This window comes from Sturnus vulgaris, chromosome 4, assembly GCF_052056855.1.
Source record: "Sturnus vulgaris isolate bStuVul1 chromosome 4, bStuVul1.hap1, whole genome shotgun sequence".
Lineage (NCBI taxonomy): Eukaryota > Metazoa > Chordata > Aves > Passeriformes > Sturnidae > Sturnus > Sturnus vulgaris.
Genome location: NC_142246.1, coordinates 71,330,550 through 71,346,922, shown reverse-complemented (window position 1 = coordinate 71,346,922; position 16,373 = coordinate 71,330,550). Strand labels below are relative to the sequence as shown.

General features: G+C 42.0%; 2 protein-coding genes, 1 long non-coding RNA gene and 1 other non-coding gene across 5 annotated transcripts in view; 3 read left to right on the top strand and 1 right to left on the bottom strand.

Moving 5' to 3' along the window:
- The window catches only part of LOC106860200 (bifunctional heparan sulfate N-deacetylase/N-sulfotransferase 3), a 51,904-nt gene extending 48,280 nt beyond the window's left edge, over positions 1 to 3,624 (top strand). For both annotated transcript variants that reach the window (XM_014887936.2, XM_088164239.1), the window contains exon 14: positions 57 to 3,624. In XM_014887936.2, coding sequence (XP_014743422.1) covers positions 57 to 176 — 120 coding nt within the window. In that variant the 3' untranslated portion in view covers positions 177 to 3,624. The remainder of the gene's footprint in view (positions 1 to 56) is intronic.
- A 1,824-nt stretch (positions 3,625 to 5,448) lies between these two features.
- Positions 5,449 to 7,283, top strand: LOC148224092 (uncharacterized). The gene is made up of 2 exons (XR_015803458.1): positions 5,449 to 5,640; positions 6,080 to 7,283. It is a non-coding gene; the product is annotated as an uncharacterized LOC148224092 (long non-coding RNA).
- On the top strand, positions 5,791 to 5,921 carry LOC148224093 (small nucleolar RNA SNORA24). Its single transcript, XR_015803594.1, has one exon. It is a non-coding gene; the product is annotated as a small nucleolar RNA SNORA24 (small nucleolar RNA).
- Positions 7,284 to 8,734: 1,451 nt separating the features above from the next.
- The window catches only part of PRSS12 (serine protease 12), a 33,119-nt gene continuing 25,480 nt past the window's right edge, over positions 8,735 to 16,373 (bottom strand). Inside the window, exons 11-13 of the mRNA XM_088164238.1 lie at positions 16,066 to 16,188; positions 12,961 to 13,241; positions 8,735 to 11,321 (exon numbers count right to left, since the gene is read on the bottom strand). Coding sequence (XP_088020364.1) covers positions 11,014 to 11,321; positions 12,961 to 13,241; positions 16,066 to 16,188 — 712 coding nt within the window. The 3' untranslated portion in view covers positions 8,735 to 11,013. The remainder of the gene's footprint in view (positions 11,322 to 12,960; positions 13,242 to 16,065; positions 16,189 to 16,373) is intronic.

The following is a 16,373-nucleotide window of genomic DNA, read 5'->3' as shown; positions in this document are numbered from 1 at the left end:
CACAGCAACTGCAATACAGCATTTTATTAAATAAAATCTTCTTTTGTATCCATCAGTGCAGGGCCTTTCTGTCGAGCTACTACAGAGATCACAATGTGGAACTGTCCAAACTCCTCCACAAACTGGGACAACCCCTGCCATCGTGGCTGAGACAGGAGCTACAGAAAGTGAGATAGCATTGGAAAAGAGCTTTTTGAAATCTCCTTCCACACTTGAGTCGTCATAGCTGAACTTTCCAGCAGCTACCAGAAGGTCTTGTAAGATATACCTCTTCAAAAAAGTGTAAAGGATAGAAATTATTTCCATATGCTGGCATGTGGATTGTAAAAATACCTGTGTTCCTTAGAGCTCTGGTGGGCCAAATCTTTCTCATAAACATTTCTGGGCCTGTGGACTTGTGGACTACTGTGCACATATGTGGAAGTTATTTACAGCTGGTATAAGCGTCAGAGATACATGACCTGTCCAATTCCATGGTAAATACTCACATTTTTATATATCAGTTGTAAAGTATTGTGTCTCATGTAGGTTTTGTAGCCCTTTGTTGGACCACTGGCAGTTTTTCTTAGGATTTGATTCTTGTGTTGCATAGGATAACTTAATGCAGCACAAAATGCCCAGAGTACTTCTGCCTTTGGAATCAGCTTGCTAATGCCCAAAGTGTGAGCAAGCACAGGGGAGCAGTGCAGTTATCATGTGTCATTCAGCTGTGCATGGCAACAAATGCACCCAGCAACATCTGCAATCCACAGGTGTAGAGAGAAAACCACAAAGAAGCCAAACAGAACCTGTGATTATATCTGGTGACAACAAACCCTTACAGTGTGGAAGGGCCTTTGTCTGTAGTTAATGTGTCTGATTTTGTACTGACTGAGATGTGAATTGTCTGAGCAGAAATTTGATTGGATATGTGAAGCACACAAGTTGGAGTATTAGACTTGAACAATTGTGCCCCAAACTGGAGCAGTGCAAGGAAGAGGCTTTCACTCCTGGTTCTGTGAGCAGTCAGATCTGAACACTGCACTCTGGGCCTACATTACTCTGAGGCAGGAGTGACTCCACTGAAATGAATGAAAAACTCTTAAAAAGCAGAAACAGATCCTTACTTTTATTGCCTTAATTTGCACCACTATTTTTCCCTTAATTTATTTGCCTTTAACCTATGCTTTTTATCCCTCAACTTCATTAAAATTGTAGCATCTTTCTGCAACCTTCAGATGATGTCAGCTGCAAAAGTCACCAGATTTCCAGATGAAAATACCAGTTCTGTTTCCAGCTACATTAAACATGTTTGGTGTTAAATATTAGGTATCAGCTTTAGAGGGGAGAAAAATGAACACGGTGTGTAGTCATGGTAGAAAATTACACCTGAATCATGGGAAAACACAAATATCCGCCCTTGCAGGCAGATATTTATGGGATAGTTCTCAACAATACATCTCCCAGTGCATCAGTTTAGACACGAGATCAAGTCTAATCAGTAGTGCTTAGAAATTTAGGAAGATCATTGGAAACTTGAGCTAAGTGTGGCCTTAATGCTTCTCACTGAGATTTGGCTCTGAGTGTTCCTAAAGGCATGAAGGGTTAGTGAAAACAAAAAAGAGCTACAGTACTAAATGCAAGGCTTTATACAGGAGCTCTGTAATGGTTTCATCATTTGTTTCAGGGTGAATACTTAAAAACATGCATCAGATGGTGGAAAAACTTCCTATGTCTTAGTGCTGTTGTAAGACATTTATGTAATCATGCAATTTAACTTTCAAGGTAATGGAATGGAAACCAGTCTTGTTATTCCCTAAATAGAAAACAGACGTTGAGATCCTTACTGTACATCTAACTGGTAATCTTTATTATTTATTGATTTTTGTCTATGTAATACGTGGTTTTGATAGGCCTGTAAAGAAAAAAAATCTAGACAAATTTGCTGTATATAACAATATTCTTTACGCAGCACATTTCTGCTAAGGGAATATGCATGATTAAGGATGAGGACCTACTAGAGTAGACATTTTTAAGATGAACATTTCTATTATTTATTAGAATGAGAATTTCATTTCACTTTAAATATTCAGTCATATGGATTTGTCTCAAGAGCTGACTTGTCTTGAAGTACTTCTTATTTGATAAAAGAAACACTCTGGATTCTGAACATCTGTAAAAGCAGATACTCTGCATGCTATGGACAGCTCATGCATCCTGCAAGCATCCATATAGATTTGTTAACAGCTAAACCGAATAACTGGAGAAAATACCTAGGGTTTTCATCCTGTCGTGATTGATTTTACTCTTGGTACAGCCTGGTGTAACATCACTCAAATGTTTTAAAAATGCAGGGATTGCACAAAGCTCCTGTAGTGCATTGCTGCCTCAGTTACTCCATGTTCTTCAGTGAAACAGTGTTATAAAATAGAGGAAAGTGGGAAAAACCTTGGGCACTGTCAAGTGCCTGATGTTGGCAAGGTGAGGGCACAGCTGGAGTGCCTCCTACATGCAATGGAGGAATGGCCTTCAGCCACATTCCTAGTCATGGTTTGTTTTAAAGAATTCTCTCTCTGTCTTCTTGCCCTGGGAAAGCAAGGCCCTGGCAGATTGAGAATGAGTGGGCAATCAGGGACAGAGTGGTGACATTGGTCAGATTGTCCCCCGGGGAATTTTACAGCCCATCTGTGGTCACCATGAGGCACTGGGACAATGAATCCTCCACGTGCACGGCCTTGGCCTTGGGTGGATTATTAGTTGTTTGTAAAAGGATGTTACAAAGCCATGGGGGGTTTTATTCCAGACCTATTCTATTGAAATGTGTTCTTACATTTACCAGGAGCCTTTACAAAGCACTTATGGTGAAGGAGGAGGAGGCTGAGCACAGCATGCAGACAGCAGCTGGGTGTGTCAGGGGATGCACAGGAGTACAGCTGAGTAACCAAGTCATAGCACACGAGTTCATTACCTGGCAAAATGTAACCTCTTCTGCTCACAGCTTACCTGCAATCAGTGTTTGATTTCCAGAAGTACTCCATCACTGTTCATACTCGTAAAAACCAGATTTGTTACAACAAATCTCTTTGCTAGTCCAAGTCAGATGTTTCACGGTGGCTGCTATCACAGCCATGGCTTCTGTTCCCCCGTAGGTAACTGCACAATCAATTTCTTTAACAACTGCTTGGTTTGGTGAGTTTCATCTTCATTTTCATAAACATGATTCTGAAATTTGCTTTCTGCAGATATCAGTGCCATCAAAAAGCAGTGTGTGGTTCTGAGCGGATATTGACCATTTGGGGGTGTAAACACAGAGCCTGATCTGAAATGAGTTAATTATTTGAGCTATCATTCCTGAGAATACTGTGACATTTTCCCAGTTCTACTTGTGCAGAAAGAATGAGTTTGAATGATTTGCAGACTATCTTGTACAGAATATCCTTTTTCATTGCTTAAAAATGTGAAACTTCCTCAGGAAGAAATTAAATAGATATTTCAATGTTTATAGATGTAATACTCTTGTCATTCACATTGAATGAAAATTGCTGGAAACATTTTTCTCAGAGTTTTTTAAAATAAAAAATAGATATTATTCTGATAGTGGCATGGTATTTGAAGTGCAACAATAAACTCTGATAAGAAAATGTAGTGCTGTGTGGAAGTGACTTTGATGTTCACAGAAGTTATCCTTTTCCAGGTTGGTTAGCAGCTATTGCAGCTTGATGCTGAGCTACAACACAATCCAGCAGCACAGGAGCAGCATGAAATGTTTTCAGAAATGAAAAATACTGCTTACTCTTGCTGTGAGTGAATATTGCTGCTTTACGCAGCTGCTTGTTTTACTGCTTTTGCTTCCTGCTTAGTTTTTATTTCTTGTGCCAGGACTTGCTAATGCAGTGGAGAAACATCTCCAGAGTTTGCTATTTTTAAGATAACAAGGAAAATTTATTCAAATCATTTGCCTTGGGGATTCAATAGTTGTGCCAATGCATCAGCCTACACATGCAGGAGAAAAGCTTTCTTTGGAGAAACCTCTAAAGATGGTACAAATGTCCAAAGGAAAATTCACTGTTCCCAACAAACTCAGAACAGAATATAAAATTGTACTTACCAAGCTGGGCAAAAGCTGCTTAGGAGTGTGGGAGATAGGAGACCTACATTAACAAAATACTACATTTGTTACAGAGAAATGATGCAATGTTAAATTGAGAAGTCTAAGCATCTTATATATATAGTACCTATCTCTGTAATCTCTTAAAAAAACAATGAAGTAGTAACAGGTAGTAGTAAGAAAAGGGGAAAGATCCTTACTACAAATAATAATAGCTTCTTGGCCTCTCTCTTTGATTTATCTACTTTCATATGATGTCTTTTCAGTTCTTCCAGTCCACAAGTTCCTAGAGCTCAAAGGCAAAAGGCACTTTTTTTTTGTCTCTCCGAGCAACATGGATGGAGAAAGCACAACAGTCAGCAAAGGGTAAATCCCAGGAGCAGGAAAGTGATCACAGCTGAAACCAAGGGCCAGGGAAACCTGAAGCCTGAGTAGAGGAGGAATTCAGACAAAGTAAGGGTGATCATCTGAAAAGAATGTTGAGTTTGAGTCTTCCCTGGACTGAGGATGACCAATAGTTCAATAAGCTGCTGTGGTGTCAAAGTTAGAGTAATTAGGGGAGATGTAGATTCGGCTTTAGGAAGCATTTCTTCATGAGAAGGTGTTCAGAGGCTTGGACAGGCTAGAGAGGTGGTTGGTGCTCCAGGCCTGTCAGTGTTTTAAATCTTTTGGAAAATGCCTTTAACAACAGGCTTTAACATCTGGTCGGCCCTGAGGTGGTTGGGCATTTGGACTGATGATCCTTGTAGGTGCCTCCCAACGGAATATTCTGTTCTCTTTTAACTCCAAATTAAGGTGTGGACATTGAACCAGCATGTAGTTGTTTACATGGACTGGAAATGGAAAATAACCTGTGTTCACCTAGAGAGATTACTTCATTTTTCTAGCACATCTGATTTTTTAGTCCATGGTTTTCAAATAACTAGCAGTGTTATTGTAGCATTTAAGGCTCGTCTTATGACTGGACCAAGCACGTGTATCTACACAGACAAAGCAGCATGGCTGTCTCCGTCAGCTGACTCGTCTCTGCTTTGTTTTGGAGAGTGCCTTAACCCGTTTTCATCGGGGGGTTCTATTCGGTGTCTTGGGGAAGGAGCGGGAATCCAAAGAGGAAGAGGGATCCATCCCCCGTCCTGTCCCCGCCTTCCCCGTGGGGCCGAGCCCAGTGCGGCTGCGCGCCGAGGCTCCGCCCCCAGCCCGGCTCCCGCCACTGCCCAGTTCCCGCCGCTGGCGCGTGAGGGTCGGTCGCGTGGGGATGGGGCTCCGCGTGGGCGGGCGCGCGCCGCGGCCGTTGGCGCTGAGGGGGCGCGCGAGGTGGACGTTGGCGCTGAGGGGGCGCGCGAGGTGGACGTTGGCGCTGAGGGGGCGCGCGAGGTGGACGTTGGCGCTGAGGGGGCGCGCGAGGTGGACGTTGGCGCTGAGGGGGCGCGCGGCGGGCGCGGGAAGCCGGGGGAAGGGTGAGGGTGAAGGTGAAATGGCAGGGGCGGCGGCGCTCGCGGATCGGGCGCGTTCTCCTGCACAGCGGCAGAGGAGCGGAGCGTAACAGACAGAAGGTAGGCCCCGTGAAGCGGTGGGCAGCGTGACGGGGAGGAGAATGGGAGCCGGGCGCAGGCCGCGTGGGGCTGGGGCCCACATGAGGGAGGGAGAGAGGAAGGGAAAATGGCGGCCGCCACGTGGCGGCGGAGGGGGACCGGGAAGCAGAGATCCATGACTCCATGGGAGCTGCCGCGTGTGGCTGACTCCCTTCCTAGGCATGGAAGAGCAGGGCCTTGCTAATTGGCAAAACTTTTACCCTCTTGTGGGTATGAGTCGTTGACTGTGGCAAGTAACAAACCGAATCTGCAGTGTGGTTAACCGTCTCCCCCGTTTTTTGGGTGGGTTTTTTTTTTTTTTGTTGTTGATTGGTTTTTCAGTTTTCTCCCTTTTTTTTCCCCGTCTATAAGTGATTGCAGCCCAGTTTTTAAACTTATTTATTCTTTTTTAATTTCACAGGAGCGCAGAAGCTGAAAGTGTGGAAACGTAGTTGTTGGAAGATCCTCTTCCCGAAAAGTATGTGTCTGGCTGTGCCTAATAAGCTCTTCAGAGGGTGGGTTTGGGGCAGGAATAATACCGATTTGATAATTTATATTTAGCGATTACTCTGCTGTGCCTTGTCCTTTGAAATCAAGGTATCGGCTTGGTGTTTTATTTTCAAGCATGCTTCATTTTTACGTGCTTTTGGAACAGAAGAGTATAATCAGATGCATTAAGGTGATTAGGAGGAATTGGGTTTAGATGCAGAGACATTAGAAAACATAATCTACAATTCCTAGCATAAAAAACACATTGCCGGTCTTTGCTTGCCCAGCTAGAAGGATGTGAATGCACAGATTTCTCAGGGGTATCCTGTGCAAGGGGAGTGTCTTCTTCGATAAGCATGTGAGTACTGAGAGAAATCTGCAGCTGCAGGAGCGACAGAGATTGGAAGTTTATACCAAAAGCTTTGTTTCAGAGCAGCTTTGCAACTCCTGGGAGAGCATCCTAATGTTTAACGATGATTGCCGTCTTGTTTGTGTTTCCAGTAGCAATATTAAACTGCCTCAAACTTGTTTTTACAGGGGAAAAACCCTCTTGAAAGAAGATGGGGCTAAATTCCACGTGTGAATTCTAGGAGTAGCTGGGACTAAATCTCTTAATTTCTGAGTAGGGTAGGGTGGGTGTGTTTAATTGAAATTTATGCCTTTTGGGAGCAGTAATATTTCTGGCTGTCAAGCAGAACTAACAAAACCTAATTTTAGGGTAGGTCTTAAACTCGATTTTAAAATCAAGTTAAAATTTGGAGCTTTCATGAGAGCTGCAGTCCCTCTGATCTTGATGAAGAGGGGCTGGAACCCAGCTTATTGTGCCTAAAATTAGCCTTGATGCTTCTATACAGACAAATACAGTGAGGATCTCGTGATGTGCTGCTCCTCTCTTTGGGCTGTCACTAAGCATTCAGCAATTACAGAAGTGGTTTTGGTAGTTGAGTGGATGTACTGCCCCTTCGGGGACAGCTCCTCTCTAAGGTTGTTGCAATGAGTGTACGTGTGCTGCAAAGCTGCAGGTAAGTTTTGAAAGTCTGGAAAATGGATGTGGAAACTACAGCCGTAATTTTGGGATCTGTGTGAATGTAAAGCATTCGAATGTATGAATAAGTCAATAAAGAGACATGACTGGCTGCAAGTGTGGTTTCTTTCTTGAAAAACTGCTGGTAACTAAGACTAGACCTACACGTTTGTCAGGATGACTTACACATGCCAGATCTGCCCGTTGTGGGGACGGCTTTTGGGCAGAAGCTGTGGTTTCAGGTGGCTGATGCATTGTCTGGGAACCACTCCAGAAATGGTACGGCTTGAATCAGAGGTAAGTGTGCAGGGCAGAAATGGCAAAATAGTGTTGGTTGTTGCAGTTGCTGAGGGATCCATATTTAAGAAAAGTGATGGACATCTCGCAGATAGTGAATTGTTGCATACTTAAACAAGGTATTTTACTTAAAAGTACATTTGCAATCTCAGTGAATACCAGCTGCGCTGGCACAATCTCTTGTGGAATATCTTTCAGATAAAAAATTCTTTTTTGCAAGTAGTTGGAAACTGAAAAGTTAGAGGGCAAGGGAGGGTTTGAAAGGATTGGGAAACAAAATGTGTGAAGCCAGAAGTGAGATGATTAGCACGTGGTGTAATTGCTGCTGAGTCTTTGGCAGCTGAGGTCGGGATTCCTGCTTGAAGTGAATGGAGCAGGACTGTGGTCTAATTACAGCGTGGACTAGATCTGAGGAAATGACTTCCGGTGGTTGTGTTCGGGAGATTAGGGAGCTGGCATAGGAAACTTTAATTTTTTTTTTAAGCACACACTTCTGCCCAAGCGGAAGTAGAGTTGAATGTGTTTTCTTGTGTGGCACTGTAACAAGTGATAGCACACCTGTTCAACTCCTGGTGTGTGATTACTCTCCTCCTTTAACAGTGCTATCATATGGCTTGCTGCTCTGCATTCCAAGGTGGTGGCTGCCAAGGCTGGTAGCCAACAATCAGGAGTGTGTACTGTGTTCCCTTTTCTCCAAAAACGTTGGACAGCTCTAGTAACCTCTCAGCACTTCTAGAAATTGCCACATTTGTTCTACAAGGGCAGTTACTTGCCCATCTTAGATGGGCAAATGCCAGGCAGACTGCAGACTGGCCCTTTCATTTTGGGAAGTTGTTTAGGGTTGAGATAGGATACACATAAAGGAGGCTTTGTGTGTCAGTTGCAGTGATGTTTCTGTTCTATATATTCTCTGGCAAATAACCAAAAACTTGGGAAGTTCAGCAGAGCTGCATCTAACTATGAATCTTCATGGTGCTGGGGGACCTAGAGAGAGGACATTTCTTTAGGGTGGCCGTCTCGTCTGGTAACAAGCTGCAAGTGTTTTCATGGTTTGTCTCACCATTAACACAGTTATTAAACAGCCTTAAAAGTGTAGGATGAACTTAAAATAACTGGTCAGAGTTACAGCACTGGGAATGAGACAAACCTCTCAGAGAAAAGAGCCCTAAGTTTATGTGCTTTGAGGAAGATGCTTTCAAGGGCCCCCTTTCTCAGGTAAACCCAGTTGAGGTTTACCCAGCTGATGTATTAATTAACATACAGAAATTGTAGTCAGTGTGGCAGTTTTTATTGTATATATGTACACCATCGGGCTCACTCAACAAAAATGAGAAATGCATAAGGTGGATACAATTTCATTTTCTGTTAGAAACTGAAAAGCATGCTCAGCATGGAAACAGTAGTGGAACATTTTCAAATCTAACAAAGCTGTCTATTAAAAGAGCAAAAATAACAAAAGTACTGTACTAAATGTTTACTACACTTAGTATGCAGGCTTAGCTCCCCCTCCCCCTGAAGTATCCTGTTTCTGTGGTGCAACTATTAAAATTTCCCTCGTATACAACGCATGTATTGCACTATGTAGCCTACTTCACCACAAGTCTCAATGGGTCCTGTACAGCAAAGCTTGGACGTTACGTGCAGATAGATTATGACAGACTGACTTCCCCTGTAATTAAGGGCGATATGGAAGTAAAAACGTAATGGTTTCAAAGTTCACTAGCACAGTGTTTCACGTTGGTCTAACAGTAGGTGGTCACAGTACAGTGATTTATGGTGTTTTAAAGTATTTCACACTATTTCAAATAGTGTGGAATTACAGAAAACTCTATCAAAGCACCTCATGTACTAGTTTAGCACCAGTTACAATAATTAGTCCTGACCCTTGAATACTTAAATTTGAGGTCAGAGATATTAAGGGCCAAATGTTCAATCTCTTGGGCTTCTGCACTGTCATTGCCACTTCGTATACAAGTGAGTTAACTTGGATATTTATTATAATACCAAAGAGACACACAACCATACAAAAACGAATGATTGCCCACTTAGAGCATGAATGCAAGCACCCCACATTTTCACAAAACACCACACAACACAGCCATAGCCACTTTGGGGAATAGGAAACGGAAATGCTCACTGGTAGTCACAGTTTGCACAATCACTATGTGGTGACACTCATCTGCCACACTTGTCACACTGGAGTGTTTCATGGCCCACAGCTTTCAGTTGTGTTTTTATGAGCATGGTTGGTAATGTGATAGGTACATCACACTTGGACTCAGCATGGCCTTTGACAGGGATTGTAGTGCTGAGCTGTCGTGGCTTGCTCTGTACTGAGTCACTTCCCAGGTGATTGCCAGAATGATGCCTTTCAGTGTTGCACTAGGGTGTGATTACCTCCTGTGTTCTAGGTTCGGTGTGGTGGTCCTTTCTCAAAGGACGTTAAGTTGCTTATCAGTGCATTTTTATAGTAAGTTGTTAGAGATTTCACAGCACGGGGAACAGTATTTGGAAAAGGAACTAAACAAAATCAAGATGTGTCAATGCTTTAGAAGTCACTGAAAACTAAGCTTCCCTGCGAGATCAGTCTGAACCAGTGTTGCAACTAAGCAGGAGAGAGTTGTCTAAATATTACTTTATAGAAAACATAGTTTAAGACTTTTTAGACCTTTTCAGGCAAATTTTGACTCAACAATTCTCTTTGTTGTATGTATAACTTCATCTGGTAGGATTGACCGAGGTTCTTTGCACTACTTGAGGAAAGGCCAGCAATGAAAGAATAGGGATGTTTGTTAGTCTGACACTGTACTGACAGCTAGTGGTAAATAGAAAAAGTGAATATCTCCAAAATGCTATATATACTCAAAACTGCGAGTTTGAGAGATATGACACATGCTACTTACCTGCTCTTGCAGCTGTGCAGGACGTTTGTGGGGAAACTGTCAGTGTACTGCCTGTTTTACTTGGGAATATACTTAGCAACACTAACCTGTGAGGACATTTAACAACTAGCTGGGGATGTGACCATTGACCATTATTTTCCTTCCTGCATTTAGTACAATACTCAGAATTACTTAGCAGCAATCAGGCTACTAATGGTCTCATAAGCTACTGAAACAGAAGTCACATTTAGGGGACTGAGTGTAAAATCATAGGAATAATAGACTAAATAAACTAGAGTGAAGATTAGGTGAGATCTGTAATTAATTGTAGAGAACCTTGGAGCATAAACAGCTTGGAGCTCGGTCTTGTGGGCAGTGAGTCTCAGCGAAGTCTCTGGCTGTCCTGTTCCAGTATTACTCTAGCTGGCTATTACTTTTCCCTTTAGATACATGGTAATTTGTTCATGCAATATTTAAACTTCTGGAACAGGGAGGACAGTAATCCCTAACTGGAAGGGTTGTGTGTACACAGCTTGGATTTAATAAAAACAAAAACACGCGATTCAGGAAAATGTCTGTTTCCACCCACTGTGGGCCCCCACTGTGCATTGCATGCACTGTTCAACTTGTCCTGCCTCAAAGTTTGGTTTTCATTATGGACATTCATAGTTTGGTCACACTTTTAATCCAGGGTACGAAAGATGATACTTTTGTGTAGACACCTGGGGAATCTTTGACCCCACAGCCGTAGCCCCAGGAGGTCACACCGTACACGACCCAGCTTTCCCCTGGGCGCTCACACATCAGTGGTCCACCGCTGTCTCCTTGACAGCTGTCAACGCGTTTCTGTTCCTGCACGTTTCCAGCACACAGCATTCTTCCTGTGAATCTCCTTTGGTAGCGCTCTTCACACACCCTCTTGGGAAGTAAGGGGATGGCAGCCTGTTGTAATGTTCTTGAATAAGCCCTTCCTAAAAAGGAGATCCAAATTACTGTCTCGTTATAGTGATCAGTCTTGGAAACATAGATGTGATTTAATCCAATTTTTGGTCTCAGGTGTTCACACTGCTTTGTCATTACATTAAATTACTGAAAACAAGACTACTGAAAAAATCTCTGCATGAAGTATAATACTAAAATACTGTAGATATTGTAAATGTAAAATGTAGATTTTTTTTTTAAAAAGTAGCTTTTCTGCGTGTGTTCTCTCGATCTTTCCAAGGCTGGAGTTTGGTTTATTCTGAGCATTTTGTGTCTTCTACAGAAGAACATACACTTTAATACCTCTGTGTGGAAGCAATTTTTGGGAGTCTTGAGCAGCTGAGAGCAAAGCAGCAGAAATACTTGATTTCTGTGTCACCAGTTCAAATCTAGTGTAGCTCAGTCTGAACAGGTGCTGTGTCTTCCGGTGGCTTCCAAGTGGAGCATTCAAATAGATCTTTCTACTTGTTTTTCCATAGCTTGCACCTCTTACAGTTGGAAGCATGGGAAATAAAAGCCAGTGTTGGTTTTGCCTTTTTTAAAGTAAAAACTTGTGAAGTAATTATGATTCATATAGTAAGTGTGAAATGTCAGCTGAGGTACTGCAATGATGTCATTTCTTACCATAAATTGAAGCCAATTACTGCAGTGGTTAATGTTTCCTGAAATAAATGTCCTAAGTTAAGAGTATTTCAGGACTTTCAGTGAATTACGTAAAAAGACTAGACAGAGCTAGGCAATGAATTAACAATTGTTTTTTTTAGCAAAAAGCCAACCCTACACGTCTCTCTTGTTTATTGTAGTACAGTGACCCCGACATCTGTGCACACAGATTAGTGCATGTAAAGGAGGAGGGGCAGGTACTTGGCCATGCCTTTCTTGTCTCCTTGCCAGTTTGAGTGAGTCACTGAACAAAGGCTCAAGTGTGGTTGCTTTCTTGCACTGCATTAAGCACCACAAAAACAAAAGTGAAACATGGTTATTAATTTGTGAAACATTTAAAGGACAAAGACCTTTGAAGAGGAAGAATCTTATACTGACTGAAAAAAAGCAAGTAGAGGCCTGAAGTGCAGATTGCATTGAGCTTCTTGTAAATTTTGGCAAGATGTTCTGTTATTTAAATCAAAGCCGGTTGAAAATGTCAGTGGTAACAAGGAACACTAAAATGTTATTTGAAATTTTATTATGTGCATATTTTCTGTCCATTTTTCTATTGAAGTATTTGTAATTTAAATAACCTTTCTAAAATTGAAATATTCATGGTCCTTTCCTTTGAAACCTTAAATGTGTTAGAGCTGTTGGTTTTGTATTGAGGCAGGGGATGATAAGTTGCTGTGCGGGGTGTGCCTGGCAACAAATAAGCTTTTTATTCCTGCTTGTCAGTCCTAATGAGGCCACTTTACTGACAGGTCTGTGATTTAGAGTGACATGGTTAATCACTGCTTTCCAAATACAAACTATATTCAGCAAACAAAATATTGTCACTCCTGATTAAGGATCAGGAGAGAAAATATTCCCCTATGTTAAAAAAGAGTAAAATGCTTCCATTTTAGCATTTTCTTATTTCAATTATTTGAGGGTGTTTTTTTTAAGCAGAGATAACCAGATGGTTCAGGGAAATGATTTTACCTGTGTCACCCCATCCAGTGATGAAACAGTTGGGAGCAGTTTTCTGTGGTCGCTCCCTCCTCAGTGGCAGGCAGGCAGGCAGCACGTGGGTGCTGAACCTTGCGCACTGTTCCTCGGGCCCGTGCAGCCTCACCAAGGCGATGTCGTAGTCGCTGCTGTCAGGCCTGTACTCCTTGTGCACCACAATCTCCTGCACTGCGATTTCCTCCTCGTACTCCTCCAGCACCAGCGTGTGGTAGTCTCCAACCCGCACGACGTAGTTGCGAGTGTTGTTGCCGTACCTGAGATGGAGGGGAAAACAAATAGGGCTGGCTCAGGCACAGTCACATCCTGAGCGTGCAAACAGGGTTCATTGCTTCCCTTATTGTTCACATAACTAATGTTACTAAAAGGTTCTTTTAAAATAACAAAAACTTTCTCAAATGTCCTAAAGATTATAAAAGCCTTCTTCTTAGGTTTCAGGTTATACCGTGTCCTTTTTGACCATTTTCACAGGCAGTTTTCTTATGGCCATTTGCCATGACTGGCACTTCAAATGTACAAGGTATGCATTATGCATTTATTTAGTAAGGGTAACACAAACTGCCAGTAATTGCAATGACAGCCTGAGTACTGACATCATTGTGATGCTCCAAATAATTACTGGAATGAAAACAGTGTTCAGGCCTGCTTTGTAGGTTGACTGAGGAACTTTAGATGCCTAGGTAGCTTAATTAAAACTTCTTACATCAACTGAAGTTACAGTAAGGATGACAAAGCATTTGTGCATCACAAGCACCTATTGTCACATTGACAGGACGCCTGTAAATCTTAGGCTTGTTTTGCATCTGATATAATCCCAGTTTCCTTCACATCGTGGATTAAATGGTAAATACGTTAGAGATGACTACTGTGGCTGAAATAATGGTCTTTCTGTGCATGCCTTTAAAGATTTTTGTATTACAGGACACACAGCCCTTCCCAGGCAAAATGCAAACGAGAGTACTGTTGAGTATGTGTATTTATTTTAAAATATGGCTAAGCTAACAGAAATATTTTTCCTTTTATTTCTCCCTTTCCTTAATAGCCTTCAATAGGAAATTTCTAACATGTTTGCAGAAAATGCTACCCACAGTGTCCCATCACCTTCTAACTTATGCCTGTTCTTTTTCTACCATCCAGCAATGTTCTGGTCTCCATAGCTTGCTAAAGCCTGCTTGAGGAGCAGCAGACAAAGCAGGAGCATTACAGTTTTCTGCACAATATATAGCTGTACCACTGAATATTTCTTCTAGTTGTGAGTTGCATTCCTGATTGCCTGTAAAGCTTTCTAGTTCTAATCCTTCGGGTCTTCCATGAGCAAAATTTCATTTCTAGGCTTTATGGAGAGAGAGCTGCAGGCTGTAAACAAACATTCCTTCATCCAAAGATGATGTTCTGTATAGGATACATGATGGGGTTTTTCCTATGCCTCATGTTTCTAATTATCCAGTTGTTTTTTCAAACCTATAGATCTTCCAATTTCCTTAAAGCTGTCAGAATAACTCAAGACAAGGGTGGGTTATAAAATAAAAAATAAAAAGCTTCAAGCATTTTATCTTGAATTATGTATCTGCTAAAGTATAGAAACCAGTAATTCTACTGTAGTACTGCTGAACAATTCTAATCATCATGCATAAAATTATGCTTAATTTTTATCCCTAGTACAGATGAGCCCACTTTGGTTACTTAAGCAGTGTTCCAATTTCCAGGATATGAGAAATGGTATACGGGCCTTTCTCTTGTCCATCTTCGGAAAATATGTGAAGAAGGCACTTGATCTATAGATAGCTCTTGGAAACCTATCCCTGAAAATCACTCTCAGATCATTTGGAAGTTCAGCCCTGTCCAAAGCCAGCTCAGAGCTAAAGGCTTCCCTCATTTACAGTGAACAGCAATGCATCCACAGGCTGTTGGAGCTGCATGCTTTGGTCTAATTGCAGTTTAAATGTCACTTCTGGGACAGAACAATACTTTGTTCCCTGACACCATGGGTAACAGTTTCTGTGACTGCACCAATCTGGAAGTACCACAGTGTACTTTGCTCCAGCCATGCTGCTGCCCCATCCTGTGGGTGCTCAGCAGAGTATCCAAAATTGGCACACTTTGGCACCACATTCAGTTTTCAAGCCTGCAATCAAAGGCTTTCTCAAGACCCTCAGGAAGCATCCTTGGTAATCACTACAGAGATAATGAACAGGGAAATAGGAAGCCGTTGTCTATGAATTTGATGAAAGCAACTAAAGAGCTTGCATAGTTCTGCAGAAACACCTGGGATGTCAAGTTGAAATAGCAGGAAATTTTACTATGACTATTTCAGCTTGAAATATTACCAAGGAAAGTCCTTTGTGATTTCAGGAAATGAAAAGATGTACATCTGGTGCTCAGCAAAGGTAATACACTCTGCATTTGAGTAAAAGTGTCTCTGGCTCTTACTTTAATTACTAGCATGCAAAAGGTTCAAAATCAAAATTTGAAACATTTGCAGCTCACTTGAGCAAATTCCAGCAAATAGCCTCAGAATTGTAGTGCTCCTCTATGCTTTTTTTCCCAGCCCATTCCAATAAAATAATCACTAATCACAAGATTAGCTTCTTTATTGTGCAAGTTGATGCATTTATACTTCAGTAACCTCATCAGCAGTGAAGTCCTGCATTTAGTCACTGCTGTGATACAGTAAAAATGTCTGTCACTGCTAAGATCTGTTGTTACCAAATTTTATCTGAAATATTACAGTCCCTTTGTTTGATGTCTGCTCAGTTGTCTTGACTATAACCTGAGAGCCATAAGCTGTGTTTTTCTTGGAACAGAAAGTTAAAATGTCAGAAGTGTTGTCTATATTTTTTCATGAATATGCTGAAGTTGTGAATATAAATACATAAATCACAAGAATGATAACACCTAAATAGTTTCAATGCATCAGGGTGTTTTGTTTGTTTGAGGGAAAGGAGGTAGAGTGTAGGGTTTTTTAAAGCCAAAGGACAACTCTTGGAACAGTTTTCCATGGGCTTGAACTGTAATGGTTTTGCATATGCCCAGAACAACGGAACAGTGTCAAACACGGTGCATTATTGAAGAGAGACCCACCTTTTAAAGCAGTGTGCAGCAGTGAGGACCCAGCAGCTGCTGATGAGAGTAGCACCACACAGGAGTCTCCCGTCGCCGTGAGAGGATTTCAGGCGCAGTGCCACCTGCCACGGCCAGCCGCCCCTGCAGGAGTGACACACGGTGCTCAGGGTGCAGCAGTGGGGAACTCAGGTAGCTGCCCAGGGACCTGCCATGTGCGTCCTGTTGGCTTTATTTGACTGACACAGCTTACTTTAAAAACGGTGGTGAATATTTTATATCCTGGCAATATTCAGAATTCCATTTAACAAGGGTCTGCATTACTTTAC